General features: G+C 43.2%; 2 protein-coding genes across 5 annotated transcripts in view; one reads left to right on the top strand and one right to left on the bottom strand.

Moving 5' to 3' along the window:
• Positions 1 to 16,746, top strand: part of BTD (biotinidase) — a 57,615-nt gene that overhangs the window by 29,932 nt on the left and 10,937 nt on the right. For 2 of the 4 annotated variants that reach the window (XM_088445449.1, XM_088445447.1), the window contains one exon: positions 12,637 to 12,702. The exons of 1 other annotated variant lie outside the window; for it this stretch is intronic. The gene's annotated coding sequence lies outside the window, so the exon portion shown is untranslated. Of the gene's footprint in view, positions 1 to 12,035; positions 12,114 to 12,636; positions 12,703 to 16,746 lie in introns of all 4 variants that reach the window. One more of the 4 variants, XM_088445446.1, reaches the window with a different exon arrangement.
• CUNH2orf66 (chromosome unknown C2orf66 homolog) lies at positions 448 to 16,161 on the bottom strand. The gene is made up of 5 exons (XM_088445463.1): positions 15,986 to 16,161; positions 9,952 to 9,980; positions 6,822 to 6,876; positions 6,589 to 6,709; positions 448 to 762 (listed from the first exon to the last, which is right to left on the bottom strand). Exons 1-5 carry the CDS (start codon positions 16,159 to 16,161, stop codon positions 604 to 606), a joined length of 540 nt encoding a protein of 179 aa, XP_088301589.1. The 3' UTR covers positions 448 to 603.

The raw sequence follows: 16,746 nt of genomic DNA, 5'->3' as shown, positions 1-16,746 counted from the left end.
CATTTTCCCCAATACATAGGACTTGACCTTGAGTGACTTGTATAATGCATGTGTAGTGCCTGATTGGGTTTAAAATTATTTTTTTAAATATTTCAGATGGTCTTTTGCAATGTTCAGATGCATAAGATGAATAATGTGAAAGCAAAGAGGGACTTGGGAATTTGGTTGCAAAGTTGGGACTAGACCTCTCATAAGAAGAATGTGCTTCCTGTGCCCCCATATTTGTCTTCTCTGTAGTAGAATATAAACAGCTGCACTGTGAACTTTAATTGGCCAGAATAAATCAATATAATGTTTTTAAAGCAGACATCTATGGGCTGAATAAAACCATTATTAAAATGGAGTAGTAAAATAGAACTTAAAAACTACAGCAAAGCTTTATTCCAGAAAATCAATACAATCCTTATTTGTAACATAAAATACAACAATAAGAAAAAATATGTACAGGTTTTATTAGTAATTCAAAACAAAATAAATGCTTTAAAGCGCTGCATAAGTAGTGCTTGATGATAATGTATACCATTATGTTTACAGTGGCATGTTATTGTTATCCATGTTACACACCACAGCTGCTGACATGCACGTTGTGCTGGGTATCACTACCTAGATGTCCACTATCTCATTGTTATCCATGTATTGCTGCAGGTTACTGTACTTGGTCTCTCCATTAGCTCCCGAGTCACTTGTGAGCTTGTCCGTGTTCCCAGGATTCATCATGCGTGTTCCTCTTCCAGTGATGTAAGACTTCAGGAACTTGAAAAACTATAATAAGATAAATAAGCACTAAGCAGAGGGTGCACTATTTTATGTTTTTTAACTATTTATTTAAGATTAACTTTTTTGTAGGGATAATTATTCTTATCAATATTTTGTTATATGTATACAGATATACATTGAATTCTATGGGTACATATCTTACAAAGGGGAAAACGCCTGGGTACTGTTCAACAATGATATAGGTGGAGATTTACCAGACCATCTAAAGAAGAGGGGGTTAGCGGACTGGGGGGGCATGCTCGCAAACCTTTGGGGGTAGCGGCTAAACCCTATCGCAGCAGGTGAACAGCAACCCATCGTGCACCCTCCCATCCGGCATCACACTTACTGTTTGGTGGAAACCGGTAGGAAAGGGGCAGCTGTGGGGCTGCAGTACTTGCCTTCAGTGCAGTGTGGAGCAAGGTGGAGGAGGCGGCTAGCGTCCTCCCTCTGGCGGGGGCGGCTCTGACAGGCTAGGTCGAGGTGGAGGGGGTGGCAAGTATCCTCCACCTGGCGGGGGCGACTCCGAGCAGTGAGCTGCAATGTGACGCGACCAATAAGTTTGTATGCGAAACATCAGTGCAGTATGACTTTCGGCCGCGTCACAATGTCAGGTGGCAGGGAAATGATACCTGGCGGACCACCCATGGAATAATGGGGTAGATCTATGATAGCGGCACTTAACGTGCCGCTATAACGCTTCCCGCTTCGTCTCTTAACCGAGGCGAAGCAGGAAGCTCTACCGATGAGATGTAAGAACATCTCATCGGCCGGAGAGAGGGGAGCAATAACTCTCCCCTCTGGCGCTACCAGCTAGAGACAGCAGTGCATCAGCCTAGTGCTGATGCGATGTGTCTCTGTGTCGGCCGGCTCCACTGAGCATGCGCGGGATCTCGCAAGTATCGCGAGATCCCCACATGCAGCCTGGAGCCGGCAGCAGCCGCAGCAGGGACAGTGCTGCCCCTGCTGTGGGGATAGGTTAGCTCCAGGCTGTAGCTGTCAATAACGACAGCTACAGCGGGCCGAACGGTCAGGTGATATGACCGTTCGTACATGGCCCAGGCTATCGGCGCTGCAGTATCAGGGCACATAACGTGCGCTGATACTGTTTCTGGGCTCCATACATCTCCCCCATAGTGTGGAGAGAACACCTCCACTTATCCTCTTTAGAAAGTTTGATAAATCTACACCATAATATCAACAAAAAAACGTGTGCCATCACAATTTTAAGGGATTTAGGTCATGAAAGGAGACACTCACTGTGAGCAGTGCTACACCCACTTTGTATGCAAACTGGGCACATGGCTAAGGCTGGGTACACCTAAAGATTTTCTGTCCAACCAGCCAACTAGTTGATTGGTTGGAATGAAAATCTGGTAAGGTATGAAAGCAAATGACAATCAGCAATTTGCTCCCAAACGTTGGAAAATGGACAAAAACTGTTGTTTGAACAAATTGTTTAGATCAAACAGTTAACAAACTTGTCTGACGACCATTTTCATCTGTTTTCTGGCATGTAGGAGCAAATTGCTGATCATCAGTTACTTCCATACATTACCACATTTTCATTCCAACCTAACAACTAGTTGGCTGGTTGGACAGAAAATCTTTAGGTGTGTGGCCAGCTTAAGGCAGTTCTCTTAAATGGGCAACATGGAAACAGTTTAATGTTAATTGCAGTCACTTTTTGATTTCCTTTTATTTTGGTGTTTTGCAAGCACCATGGGGTATATTTTCTAAAGTGAAGGTTTTTAGAAGTGGAGTTGTTGCCTATAGTAGCCAATCAGATTTTAGCGATTATCTATTATTATTATTATTATTATTATTATTATTATTATTATTATTATTATTATTATTATCTTATGTTCTTGAACATAATCTCAAAATCACCTAGTACTGTATGCTATTTTTCACTCTCTACTGTCTGTGGCTGCATGTATTAGTCATGGTTTTATGAAAATTTGCCTCTTTTATTTTAAAATAAGAAAACTCCAAAATTATGTTGTCATTATTCCCATTTGCTCTTTAATCATGTGAAATTTTCAAGTATAAGATGGCATCTCATTGCTAGCAGAAATCTCACAAAGGTGCATGAGCCAGTGGCTTCACTATAGGTGGTGACACCCGGTGCGGCATGGTAGTCTGTAAGGTAACAGAACTAATTTATCATATCACCATTGTTTTGTAAACTTAGTAAATGACTATGGTGAGAATTGTTGTATAAGTGAAGCTGATGCCTGAACACAGAACACCAATGAAACCGATCATTAAATTACTGATTTTAAACTTTTCGCTGCTGAAGATGAGTGGGGCTCGTCCTCCCGATATCAGCTAGAATGAGGAAGATGAGCCCACTCGTCCTCTAAAACGGTAGGTGTAGCGCCCCCCAAATAACTTACCTTGTCCCCATCGGACCGGTGGGGGCTCCCTGTAGCGTCTGGCAGTAAATTCGGAAGTACCGCACTGATTTAAAAAAAATGAGAATAGGGGGATAGTGTTCACTCTAGGTCCGGCGGCAGGCCAAGGCGCCGAACCTAGAGCAAGGGCACTTCTGCGCACGCCCGAATAGGGGCGTGGTCAATGAAAAGGGGGTGTGTCTTTATGATGCGTCCACTTTTCGTCACTCTTGGGGGCGTGCCCGGCACTTACGGACACGACGGGCAGCGCCCAGGCACTGCGGTCACTGTGAATGGATGCCGGGTGCATGCACCCAGCATCCATTCACCGGCGGTGACCGCTGCTTGTTTTCCCCACCCGAGAGTCACCGCAGCCCGCGGGTGGAGGACAGAACCCGCAGGTTGTTTCAGAGGGGCGCCACGCTGGAGGGCAGGGTGCTTCAGAAATAGGGCTTGGCGCGGCGCCCCGCTGAAACAGCCTAACGGGAACGCTAGCGGGGGACTTTTAAGTCCCTCTATCTACCCCACTATATAATATAGAAATATTGGGATACCCTCATGTGAAAGAGCGGAGTGACCTCTTTTAAATAGTGTGCCCACATAAAGGTTAGTGTCTGGTCATCACACTGATCACCAGACATTAACCCCCTGCACTACAGAAAAATAATGTAGCCCAGGCTTGGAGGAAGATCTCTCCCAACCTGGCTACAAATAATCAAGGGGCACCCACTTTACAAAGAGATGGCAATCCCCTGTTTCAATTGATGGCGCCCTTAATGCTTATTGTTATCACTAGGCATTGTTACCCACGCTACGGAAAACTTACGTTTTCCTATATGGGGTCGGGGCATTACGCTGTATCACTCCCATAGGGACAGCTGCCACCGAGTGGAGTCCCCCACTTTCAAATGATTTGGGCATCTAGTAGCATTGTCTAGTGATCACCAGACAATATTACCCTGCGCTACGGAAAATAGACATTTTCGTATATAGTTGGGAGGGGATGTAGTCATGTGAACGCCGGTCACAATCCCGACAGCGGAATGCCGGCTAGGGATTTATGATAGGCGTCGAAATACCGTCGCCTATCATAAACCCGACACCGTAATGCAGAGGACGACATCCCGAACGAAGGAAAGACCGGGGCGCCTTAGCGTTAGCCGCGGGGGGGAGGGTTAGGATTAGGGAGTCTAGCAGGGTTAGGTTTGGGGGGGGGAGATTAGGGTTTGACAACCCTAGGGGGAAGGTTACGGTTAGGCACCCCTAGGGGGGAAGGTTAGAGTTATGCACCCCCAGGGAGAGGTTAGGGTTAGGCACCCCCCCTGGGAGGGTTAGGTTTAGGGAGCTGTTATGGTTAGGCACTAGCGGGGGAGGTTAGGGCTAGGCACCAGTAAGTGAGGGTTAGGGAGGGGACAGGGGAGGTTAGGCTACTTACTTGCCTCTGTCGGGATCTTGATCCTGTCGGGCATCTGCTGGCTAAATAGCCACCGGCATTTCAATCCCATTCCGTTGGGAGAGCACATTGTCTTAAAAGAGGGAAGTCTCCTATTTCAAGCAAAGTGCCCCCTTAGAAGTTATATTGTCTGGTGATCACCAGACAATAACTGAAACAGTACACAAAAAATACAATTTCCAAAGATGGGGAGGTCTAAAACCCGTCTTCCCCCATCTTGTGTCGAATAAACAAAGTGGACCCTCATTTAATGTGGTAGGTTGTCTAGTTTATAAAATAGTAGGCGAGCTACCACACATAGGAAGCATTTAAATCAAGACAGCAAAAATAAAAAAAATGCATTTTCATTTCAAGTGCAGATATTTTTTCAAAACCTACACCTAGGGGTATATTTACTAAAGTGAGAGTTTTTAGAAGTGGAGATGTTGCCCATAGCAACCAATCAAATTCTAGCTATTATCTACTAGAAGGTGTTAGTTAAACATTAAGTAGAATCTGATTTGTTGTTCTGGGTAACATCTCCATTTCAAAAACTCTTACTTTAGTAAATATACCCAATAGAATCCTGCATTTTACCATTTCGGTAAGGTGGATTATAAGCAAAACAAGTATTTATTTGTATTTAGCAGATGGGAAAATAAAATCACGTCTGCTTTAGGGTTCCTTACTTGTAATTTCAATGGAAAAATACAAAACACTTTTTTTTGGGGCCATTTTGGTTAAAACATTTTTTGATGTGATAGAATGAGTAGAAAGACTACTAATGGTATTTTCTGAAAATACAAAGTCTTCTGAAACCCCCCCCCCCCCCCCCCCCCCCCCCCCGCAGAGAAAAACAAGGTATAATTTGTGTGGGTACATGATAAAAAAAGTCTTTGATGTTGAAATGTGAAAAAAATTACCTCAGTACAAGGGTGATCAGCGAAAGGTTTAAGAAACAAGTTAAGTTGAAATATAGAAGTGATTGTGCAAAACTTAATTGCAATTTTATCAGCTGAACAATGGTAGTAATGCAAATAACGGCCATTATACATTCTATTTATTGCTAGTGTTTATCCTTAAGGGAAACTGTTTACATATTGATATTTAACCCTTTCTTATGTCTTATAAAAGTTATGTTTGCTCAGAGGTTTGTATAACTATCTCCATAAATTTATATGGATTTGTGAACCAATAAGTGCAATTTTTGTGTACAGGGTTTTAGTTTTGGCTTTTTTTAGTCCTGTGGGATATATTGTCAAATTGTACAGATATCAATAGTTTAACTAATCTATGAATGCAGCATTTACATGACATTTTTCTTGGGTATTAATTAACCAAGGGGGAGATGTATCAAAGCTTGGAGAGAGATAAAGTGGAGTACTAACCAATCCCTTTATGACTGCCGTTTTACAGGCTATGTTTGAAAAATGACAGGGGGTGATTGGTACTTTTATATCTCTCCACTTTTTCTCTCCAAGCTTTGATACATCTCCCCCAAGACTGAAATTTACAAAGAACATTTTAAAGTAAGCATTTTTTATTGTGTAAAGCAGTCACCAATAAATGTAATTTCTCATAGATCACCCCCTGCTGTGCTTCCGAAATTGACATAGGGGGAGATTTATCAAATCTTGTAAAATGGCAGCCATAAGCTGATTGGCTGGTATTTTATCTCTCTCCAAAGTTTAATACATCTCCCCCATGATGCGATATTGTGACCAAATCCGTTGCTGTATAGTTTTTCTAGCTAATTGTGTTTTTTATTAAATATTTCACAGATGTTTAATGAAGCGTTCAGTCAATATGTTTTTATTCCTAATTAACACTTTGATTAAATGATCTCCCCTGACTCACTCTTAAATTAACACTGGCTACACTTTTTCTTTTTTATCAATGGCAAATTAAATCCTACAATGGATTAAACACACACACACACACACACACACACACAGCCTATACATTTATAAAGAACTGAAATTACAATATGTAAATATCTATTACCAAATCCCTGTTGTATGGATTTCCCAAAGATTTCCATTCTCTTTCTCTTGATGACTCGGCAGCTGTGGCTGCGATAAGTAGAGATATTAAATAGGCTGCTACAACATGGCTTTCTTTCATCCTGACAAAACATAAAAATATATATATACAGTATATGCTGATAGTCTCAGTATGTTATATGGAAATGAGTCTAATAGTTGTATATAGTTCCCTCCCTGGTGAAATTTCCTTACCTTGTGAACAAACGTAGCTGTGCTTCTGTGTCTACAACTGCTTCCTTATCATCCGCTAAACAGAGTGACAGCCAGATTCAGTGACTCAATTTATATGTCTTAATGACAATACACATCCCACACTGAAGTTGGGTTTGGATGATCAGTATCAGTTGACCTGATTTGTTCACTCACACATGAAGTAGCAATTAGAGTCCTTTGAGAATATCTGTCATGAGTAAGAGGGATGCAGTGCACACTCTGGGGGGGAAGGGGGGGACATAGGAATAAAAGTAAGTTTTATGAAAAGTCTTTAATGATAAAACTTGGAGAGGCCACTTATGTGTGGAGAGCTGCTTCACTCCTACGTCATAGATGCTCTCTTTGAAAGATGCCTCTTGTTTTTCTTTTATTAACAACACTTGGAACTAAAAGTGTGATCGTAACTTCCGTCGTTTTCATGTAAAGCAAAGGCGCACTTCTCTATTTAACCCCCATAGTGCTGATAATTAAATTTTATCACTAGTTCTGAGCTGCAACGAAAGTGGATGTACGGTTATAAGAGACGTTCACTAAAGCAGCGTGTCCGGACACATTCCAAAAACAAACAATATATTGAGTCCCAAGGCGCTCAGAAACTATCCTGCCACTTGCAAATAGGGCAAATTAGAGGTGTACACATCACAACTGCGTCTCCCCTGCAGCTGAGGGGGTGTAACTGGGCTGCAGCTGAGCATGTGCACGTAGGCTACGTGTTCCGTGGGCGTGTAGACAGAATTGCGGGCAACTCAGGGGCCAATGCAGAGATCCATGAGATTTCAGACAGATCTCTTGCACCAAAGATAGGGCTGGTGCAAATGCCCGCTGATTGTCTTAACTGCTACTTTTAGAAGTAGATGGATATGGGCAGCCACAGAAGTGGCCAATTGGGAATAAGGGTGGAGCTCCACATTTATTCCTGAGCGCGCAATGCGGCCACATCTGGAGCCTACTTGTGTGTAACTGAATCAGCCCCTAAGTCTGCACTCTTTATAACTAAATGTATTTGTTGGCATCAGTAGTGTACAGTACTGCTTCCGATTTTTGCATAAAGACTGGATCACTCTGTGTTCTGGAAATAAGAGTACCCTGAGCTTGTTCATTACTGAAACTGATTTGATAGTACTGCTCAACTTAGTACATACAGGGGTCTATGTACTAAGCAGTGAAAAGTGATAAGGTGCCAGCCAATCAGCTCCAAACTGTCATCTCACAGGCTGTGTTTGAAAAATGACAGTTGGGACCATCGCGACCATCAGGGCTTGCGACGAGTCCCTTGCGGAGACCCTTGGGTCTCGTCTACCGCAAGCCACAGGTAGCTTCCTGCTCTAACAGAGCAGGAAACTCCCTACTGACATCATTGGTGATGTCAGTAGGGCCGCCTACAAATGGCAGGCGTTCTTTAAGGAACGCTTCCATTTGTCCGGCTACCCCCCACCCCGCCTACAAAATGGGGCGAGCTGTTGATCATCATCGACAGCCGCCCCTTTTGTAGAGAGCCCCGGAGCGAGTGCATTTGTCACTCGCTTCGAGGCTTGCGCACGTGCAGTATGAGCGCTGCGTGTGCACAGACCCTCACCATCGACCCGCTTGCGAGCGGGTCTGAATGAGGTCCATATTCCGCAGTGCTTTGCAGAGAATATTTGGCCATTCACTTCAGTCCCTGTACCAGGGGAGCTTACAATCTATATTCCCTATCACATGCACACACTAGGGTTAATTATTGTTGGGAACCAATTGACCTACCAGTATATTTTTGGGGTGTGGGAGGAAACCGGAGCACCCGGAGGAAACCCACGCAAGCACAGGGATAACATGCAAACTCCACACAGGGCCATGATGGGAGCGAACCCACGACCTCAGTGCTGTGGGGCAGTAATGCTAACCATTACACCATACTGAGGACCTCATTCAGAGTCTCTCGCTAGTTCCGTGCGCTTGCAAGCGGCCCGATGGTTTGTGTACGCGCACGCTTCGTTCTGCGCGTGCGCGAACAACTCTGTCCGATCGCAGGCTGCTCGCTCAGCAAAGACAGCCCAGTGAAATGAGTGACAGGAGAGGCCGTTTGTGGGTGGTAACAGGGGCAGGACACTAATAACGGGGGAGTGGAGGTGCGAACGCAGGCGTGCCTGAGTGTGTCAACGCCGTTTTAGAGGCGTGCATAATTAACACGCAGCGTCATAGTACACGTCACATGTCTGTTTTTTACATTGAAGTCCTCGCAGTGCTTGCGGTAGGGTAAGGCAACCACAAGCGCTGCGATCGCTTCCAATTGTCCTCGATGTACCAATGTTTTAATACACTTCCTGGAGATGACATGTGCTGGTGGGCGGCTCTGCCTGTGCGATTGGGCGTACGCTGGCCGCTCGCTAAGACATGGTGGGCGTGCTTATGCCTTGGCGAGCGATCGCTTCCCGTGGCATCACTTTGACAAATTTGCATATGCTGAGAGCGATCGCATCTAGCGAGAGACTCTGAATGAGGTCCTGAGTCTTGCCGGGCCCGTTAATTTTTACACTTCAGCCAGGGTGAAATCCAGGACACAATTAGTGTGGTCGCTTCTCCCCTGCACAGCCAGAGGAGACTGATGCTGCTGTTCAGTGGCAGCAGCCTCCTTGATCCAGGATGTGGTTAAATTGATGACCATTGGAATGCCGGCTGACTAAATCCTGGTGCCGGAATCCCGAACCGTGGACAGGACATCGGCGCTGGAATCCCAACATGAGGGGAGATGTCGACACCGGGATCCCGACAGCCGGCATCCTGATGGTGAGTACTGCGGGGGGATTAGCATTAGGGTTAGGCTACGGACAGGGGGGGGTTAGGTTTAGGCACTAACGGGAAGGGTTAGGGTGCAGAACAGGATGGTTAGGGGGTGAAGGAGGGTAAGTTAGGGTACTTATGTGTCCCCTGTCGGGATTCTTAGCATCGGGATGCCGCTGTCGGTCTTTTGAGAGCAGGCATCCAGAGTGAGGGGTGCCCATCCCAACCCCTTGATCCCACCACAGCCCAGCACACAGCAGTGTGTGCTGGGCTGATGAGACACTGTCACTGCCTCATTAGCCTAGCAGCTGTAATTTAAGGGAGGGGAGAGGGCAGCAGTAAATATTACCTGCTCCCCCTTCCCCCTCGGTGCCCTTGCTGAGGATCAGAATAGAATGCAAGATTTATGTCCAAAATAAATGCTTCGGTACTGTATATTTGGCTATTCTAAAATATAGGGAGATTTTCAGAGACCAGAAATCCCGGGCCAAATCACAACCAAACAAACTCATGTATACTGTACTACCACACAATGGGGCCTATCCATTATCCTTAAAAGTAGGTAGTACTTTTGTCAATCTTAATAGTTGCCACATTCATAAAACGGGTAACGCAGGAGATTTCACTGAAATCTCCAGCTTACCTGTCATCCCCAAAGCGGAACGATGTACCCATGCACTACTATGGGGACTTCCTTATTTCCCAAGTCATCAAACTCCAAAAAAATACATCATTTTTGGAATTTGATTGCGAGAACGGACTCCATCCTCGGCTGGATTCTGATCTTTATAGCCTGCTCCTTCCTATGGGAAGGAGTCCCAGGACGCGAAGAGGGATGCATTAGGATCCCTCTGTTGGCTGCAGGGTTCTTTGTGCGCATATGTCAATCCAAGTTCACGCATGCGCACTACTTGACGGTGCTAATTTTCACAGGGACAACTAATCTTCTGAGTCTGTACTCGCAGCGACTTGGATACTAAAGAAGCCTTGCCGAACCTTAATGCATAGGCCCCAAAGTCAGATACACTGTGAGCTGTGTGTGCCTTTTTCAAAGTAACATTGTGCACTGGGTATTGAATAGTCACTTTTTCTAGTACTAGTAGAAAACTAAAGTAAATATAAAGACTTCTCTACAGTCTTTTAATGTAAGTTGCACAAGGACATTGACCATATGTTTTGGAAAACTGTCTTGTAATAGCCAAGATGAATTATACCAAATTATTTTATAGTCTATGAATGGGAGAGTTGGACTACATTTAAGATAATTGTAATTCTTTAGACCAGTCTGACATTTTACAGTTTATATGGTAAATGGACTTTTGAATTACAAGACATTACAAAAGGCAAATAATTCTATAATGGGAATCATGTAAAAGGCTGTTTCATCCTGTCCTGTGAAGAGAAAATGGTTTCAGGTCATAATCATTTAAAGTTACTCTGGAGAGAGAAACTGTTTTCTGTACCAACTTTTGCTTTGGTTTAAGAAAATTAAAGAGATCTTGAGGTCATTTTACTTAAATTAAATAATAAATGTGCAGTCACCCATAGAAACCAATCAACAATTAGCTTTCATCAATCTTATACAAGCTACATAATGGACCTCATCTACTATATAAAAGCGAAAATTTGTCCTTCTGTCTTTCTATACAAATCCACAGTTTACAAGCCAAGATCGTGCAATTTTACATACAAGTGTAAAACACGCCCGAGGCAATTAAAAAAATTTGAAATCAAAATTAATTACTGTTAATTTTCAATTAATTAAAACCACAATTTTTGGTGGACGCTCGTTGTGGGGCCTTGCACTCAGTACTGCTGTCTGCTGCCTCCAGTGGTGATATTTAAGAACTTTCTTATTCTACTATATAAAAGCGAAAATTTGTCCTTCTGTCTTTCTATACAAATCCACAGTTTACAAGCCAAGATCGTGAAATTTTACATACAAACGTATTAAAACACGCCCGAGGCAACTAAAACAATTTGAAATTAATTACTGTTAATTTTTAATTAATTAAAAAACACAATTTTTGCTGTACACTCATTGTGGTGCCTCACGGCATATGGGTAGGGCTTCGGAGCAAGCGTTTTGTATTGTCATGTTTTGTCATGATCTTAATGTTTATTATCGAAGAGAGCTTTAGCAGGCTTTCCCAGAATTCTTAGCTGTCTGACTATACCAAATTACGCAACAACATTGACTTCTTTCTTCGAACTGTGTCAAAATTATGACTTTGCAAGGACCTTGCTGTACTGTGAGCTGCCAAAATATTACACTTGCAATGCTTCTGGAAAAGTTTATGTGCAGAAAACAAGGAGTCGCTGTAGATGGTCATCCTGGTATCAGAGCAACAGAAGCTCTTGGCCATATTTACACTGTACATCAGACACATTTTGAATGCTTCTATCTCCGGAGTTTGCTTTATATCGTTACAGGTCCTACTTCCTTCGAAGACCTTAGGACTGTTGATGGGGAAGTTTGTCACACTTTTCGTGAGGCCTGCCTAAGGACAGGTTTGTTGGAGGATGATGTGTAAACAAACATTCTTAAAATCCCGAGCAACGTCGGGTACTCCAGCTAGTTTAGTTGCATCGGTGCAACTAAATGATCTTGCACAGTGATCATCAAGTTCAACGCAATTCATTTTTCTGGATGTATTTTGCATGTTTTTGCACTGCATGCTCCATTGCTGAGTGTACACAACTACGGGCGATGATGAGTCCTACACAACTAAGCTTTGCATAGGACAATTCGGTGAGACAATCGGTGACTACCTTTATCAGTGTTTCCCAACTCCAGTCATTGGTAACTCCTAACTGTGCATATTTTCCAGGTCTCCTAGTAGGTGCATAGGTGTATACATCACTGGCTGACACATTTTAAAAGATCCAAAATCGGTGATCATTGTTTAACTTCTGATACTGAGAAGATCTAAGATTTAATGACTAACAATTTGCAGTAACCAATATTGTGTTCAGCACTAGAGATTTTTTGAGAGATGTACATTAATTAAAGGTTTGGTTTTTTTTTGTATAGGAGCCTCTGACAGTGACAAGATAGCTGCAAATTCAACTTATGAAGCTTCTACTTCAAAGATAAAGGGTAAATTTACATTGAGAAGTTACAAAATGGGTTCAATAGTAAATGCATTTTTAAGGGCTTTGAAGACTTGACAAGATGGATCAGCACCTTTTTTGTCATGATGGTGATTTATGCCACTACGGAAGATAAGGAACAAATCTGTGTTCGTAAATTACAAAATGTTGAAATGTCTGGATCGTCTTTAGGTTGGTTACTACCTCATAATCCAGTATAACTTGCACCTTTTATTTATTTATTAACAGTTTTTTATATAGCGCAGCATTTTCCGTTGCGCTTTACAATTGGAAACATAAATAGAACAAAACTGGGTAATATCAGACAGATATATAGGTAGGAAGGCCCTGCTCGCAAGCTTACAATCTATAGGGTTAGGGTTAGCCTTGTAAAATCCATGAAAAATCCATCAGAAGAAATGCCTGTAAAGGAAATCTTGGTCACAGGCAATTTCGGTTTGTTACTCAGTAGAAGGGCAGTTTTAAGAATATGGAAATACATGGTGAGCTACCATAATAATATATGTCTCCTTAATGGTTCCCATCTGTTTTGTAGTTCCAGGCCTTCACAGACCTGTAGCAACTAGACCACTAATTTACATCCAGCACGCAGAGATATTGTAATGGAAGTCTAGAGCAACGTTCAATGATCTGTGCACAGGAGATCAAGAGACAGTGCAGGTCAGATGGAAACATCGTTCAAGAACCAGACCAGTAATCGTTGCACAGTATTATAGCAAGCAGGCAAAGGAGATATGAAGAGCAAATTCAGAAGGCAGATTGAGTCAGTACACTATGATATAAAGCAGCTAGATGGAAATGTGTAGAGTGAGATCAGAAGGCAGATTAAGTTGGTATATAGTAAAATCAAACCAGCAAGTAGAGCTTGGCAAGACAAGATCAGTTGAGGCACACAGGTAGGAGTCTATTTACTAAGACTTGGATGGAGATAAAGTCCCAACCAATCAGCTCCTAACTGCTATGTGACGGGCAGTGTTTGAAAAATGACAGGAGCTGACTGGCAGGAATGGGTTTGAAATACCGGCGGCTGAACAGAGATAGTGAAAACCAGACGGTTGGAGATCCCGACGGGCAGTGGTAAGTATCCTAATCCTCCCCTCTCCCCCCCCCCCCTTAACCCTAACCGTCCTTTAGGGATGCCTATCCCTAACCTCCCCCCAGGGGTGCCTAAACCTAACCCCTCCCTGCACCCTAATCCTAACCCTCCAGGGGGGTGCCTAACCATAACCTCTCCCTAGTGGCGCCTAACCACCCTTCCCCTAGCCTAACCTTTTCCCGGGGGGGTGCCTAACCCTAACCTTTCCCTAGTGTCACCTAACGCTAACCTTTCTCAGGGGGGGGTGCCTAACCCTAAATCTCCCCGCGGGTCCCTAAACCTAACTCCCCCATCCCAAGTCTAAGTGTTATACTTACTCGTCAGATGACAGTCGGTATGGCGGGGGGCGGTCTTCCAGCGTCAAGATTAACATAGGGCAGAAAGTATATTTAGACCGGCGGCATTGCGTCCGCCAGTCTAATAACTACATCCCGACTGGCTAGGACACCTATGCAGATTGTTTAACCACATGCCAAGAGCTAGGAATCTCAGTTAGCCTGTATTGTCAAATTTTGAAAGACGGCTAAGGAAATGCAGAGCCCACATAGCATCACCCAATACTTGTGTCCTGTGTGAGTATTGAAGGCTGTCTTAAATCCATCACTTCCCAAAAAGAATATATGCTCTACTGATACATATTAGCATCACTTAACTGGTCATATAATTCAGAAATTAGAGTAATGTATATTTTATGGTCATTTTATGTCCATAGTAAGTCTGTACATGGTCGGAGATTCCGATCTATTTTAGTAATAAGTAGGAAACCTGAAGGGATGAATAAAGCATTTCTAAAGATTTTCATTTATACATTCTTTTACTGCAACTCTTTCAGGAGTACACAAAAAACGTTAATCTTGCTGTATGATGTGACCCTGGAATCAATTCTGTTGCACAATCATATGATCTATGAAGCGGTAAAGAAAATCAGCAGACTGCTTCCAAAAAGTCATCTGAGTACTGTTGAGAAGGAATAATCAAAACTGAAGAACAGGTTGTGGCAAGACATACACGCTGAAATATACAGCCAACATTTGTCACTCCATATTGCAATTTCCCCAAAGGACCAATCAATGAGTGTGCGATGTGATGACAACTAGGGACAATCCAAGTTTAGCAAAATGGAGGGTGGAGGACTGAAGAAAAAAAAAACAAGTTGCCTTGGAGCATAAGATGACAATGAAGTGTTATGGTATACAGTAGGTACAGAACTAAATAAGGTTACCAGGAAGCAGCACATTATCAAAGACTGATTGGTGTTCCTAAAGGAATGGTGGGAGCCTGTAAAACTTGACTTATCTGCAGATCTAAGAAATTCCAGCAGCAGCACTATCTGAGAAGGTTGGAATCATTCAGACAGGACCTAGGATAATCATGCTGGTAGTCTGTGATAATTATTTTACTTCTGTATAATACGTACTGTAGGTGGATATCTCTCGCATCTCCTAAGTCCATGTTTTCACCGATTTGCAAGGACTGCAGAAGATTTAGCAAAATGGCCTTTGCCTCCACCGTATAAACGGAGACCTAGCTGTCGCCTGTTCATTTCTTCTGAAATTAGACCGCATATTCCCATTTGCATGTGTCCTGCAGAATCCAGAGGAGAGTTATCCATAGGACATTTGAAAATAGGGATTCCCCTTTTCTTTCCTTTCTCTGATGATTCCAAGGTCTCTGGGTATAGATTCTGAATTAGAGTCCTTATGATCTGGCAACCACATTCAAAACTGACTGCATAAACTGGATCATTCCACACTGTATCTGCAGCCCAATGACTGACTTTTGTTGTCATTTTATCTGGATCATCGTAGAGCAAACCTAGAGCATTGAAGAAGGCGTCTACTTTCTGCTACGTATGTTGAACCACTGGGTATTAGAGAAAAGGCCTGGGTTTGTGTGTTTCCTTGTAAAAGGGAAATGATGATCCCAACATGTTGATCTTCATATTGAAATAATTTAGATGCAATTGGAGAAGCCAATAATTAGAGAATGGTGAGAGCAAGCTGGGGTCAGAAACAGTAATGATCAGATCAACAGGAAATCTCAACCAGGAAGCAAGATAAACGCTATCACCGGCACCTGAGAGAGACGAGGACTACTGACCAGATGATAACTTGAAATCAAAACCAGCCATGAATGAACAGGTCGTTTCCGACTGATCCAAAAAGGATCTCACCCATGAAGAGGGGTGAAGGTTTCCCTGGATAAGATCAATGAAATTCCATTGTCAATTACTCTGTGTAAAAGCTTCTTTCCGGAATCCATGAACCACTGACCGTGTGATTGCGTGATATGAGTTCCAGGAACAGATTTACTAACTGGCTTATAGCCACCGATGATCGGCTTTGACATATGGATTTAAAATGACACCTTAGCATCTATTACAGTTACTGTTTTAAATCCATGGGGCAAAACCGGATTTAATAAACTGCACCATAGTAAATCTATCCCCCTGAGTCACAACAGACAGAGGCCCTCATTCAGAGCCGTTCGCTATTTGCGTTCGTTCGTTCAAAAACAAGGGGTGGCTATTCAAATGATCCGTTTGCACATTGCAGTCTGTTCACACCTCTAAGTCTGAACGAGCGAGCAAAACATACACTCGTTTATTTGTTAAAAACGCCCCCTGGCCGCTCGCACCATACGTCATGTCCGCTATTTATTAGATTAATCGAGTACATCGAACAGGATATGAACTGCTCGCTATTCTTGTGGTTGGTTTTTTCAACCGCTATTTTGCGAGCAGTTCTGAGTTAAAAAAAACCAAGTGACGTGGTCAATGACGCTGCTGTAATAATTATGCACACCCATAAAACGCCCGTTTTGACCCTTAAGCACGCCTGCGTTCTGATCTCCACTCCCCGTTTTCAAGCACCTTCCCCTGTTACCACCCACATACGCCTCATTCTGTCACTCAAAATTGCAGGCACTCGCTAT

The sequence above is a fragment of the Taudactylus pleione genome, unplaced genomic scaffold, assembly GCF_031769625.1.
Source record: "Taudactylus pleione unplaced genomic scaffold, aTauple2 ptg000380l, whole genome shotgun sequence".
Lineage (NCBI taxonomy): Eukaryota > Metazoa > Chordata > Amphibia > Anura > Myobatrachidae > Taudactylus > Taudactylus pleione.
The sequence above is the reverse complement of the archived record's forward strand: the minus strand, read 5'-3'. Positions and strand labels throughout refer to the sequence as shown.

Coding starts and splice junctions, on each gene's coding strand:
- CUNH2orf66 (XM_088445463.1), bottom strand. CDS start 16,161: ATGTCAAAGCCGATCATCGGTGGCTATAAGCCAGTTAGTAAATCTGTT. Junction 9,981..15,985: donor ACCTTCACCCCTCTTCATGG/GTGAGATCCTTT, acceptor TCTGATCCTCAG/CAAGGGCACCGAGGGGGAAG. Junction 6,710..6,821: donor CAGCTACGTTTGTTCACAAG/GTAAGGAAATTT, acceptor ATGTTTTGTCAG/GATGAAAGAAAGCCATGTTG.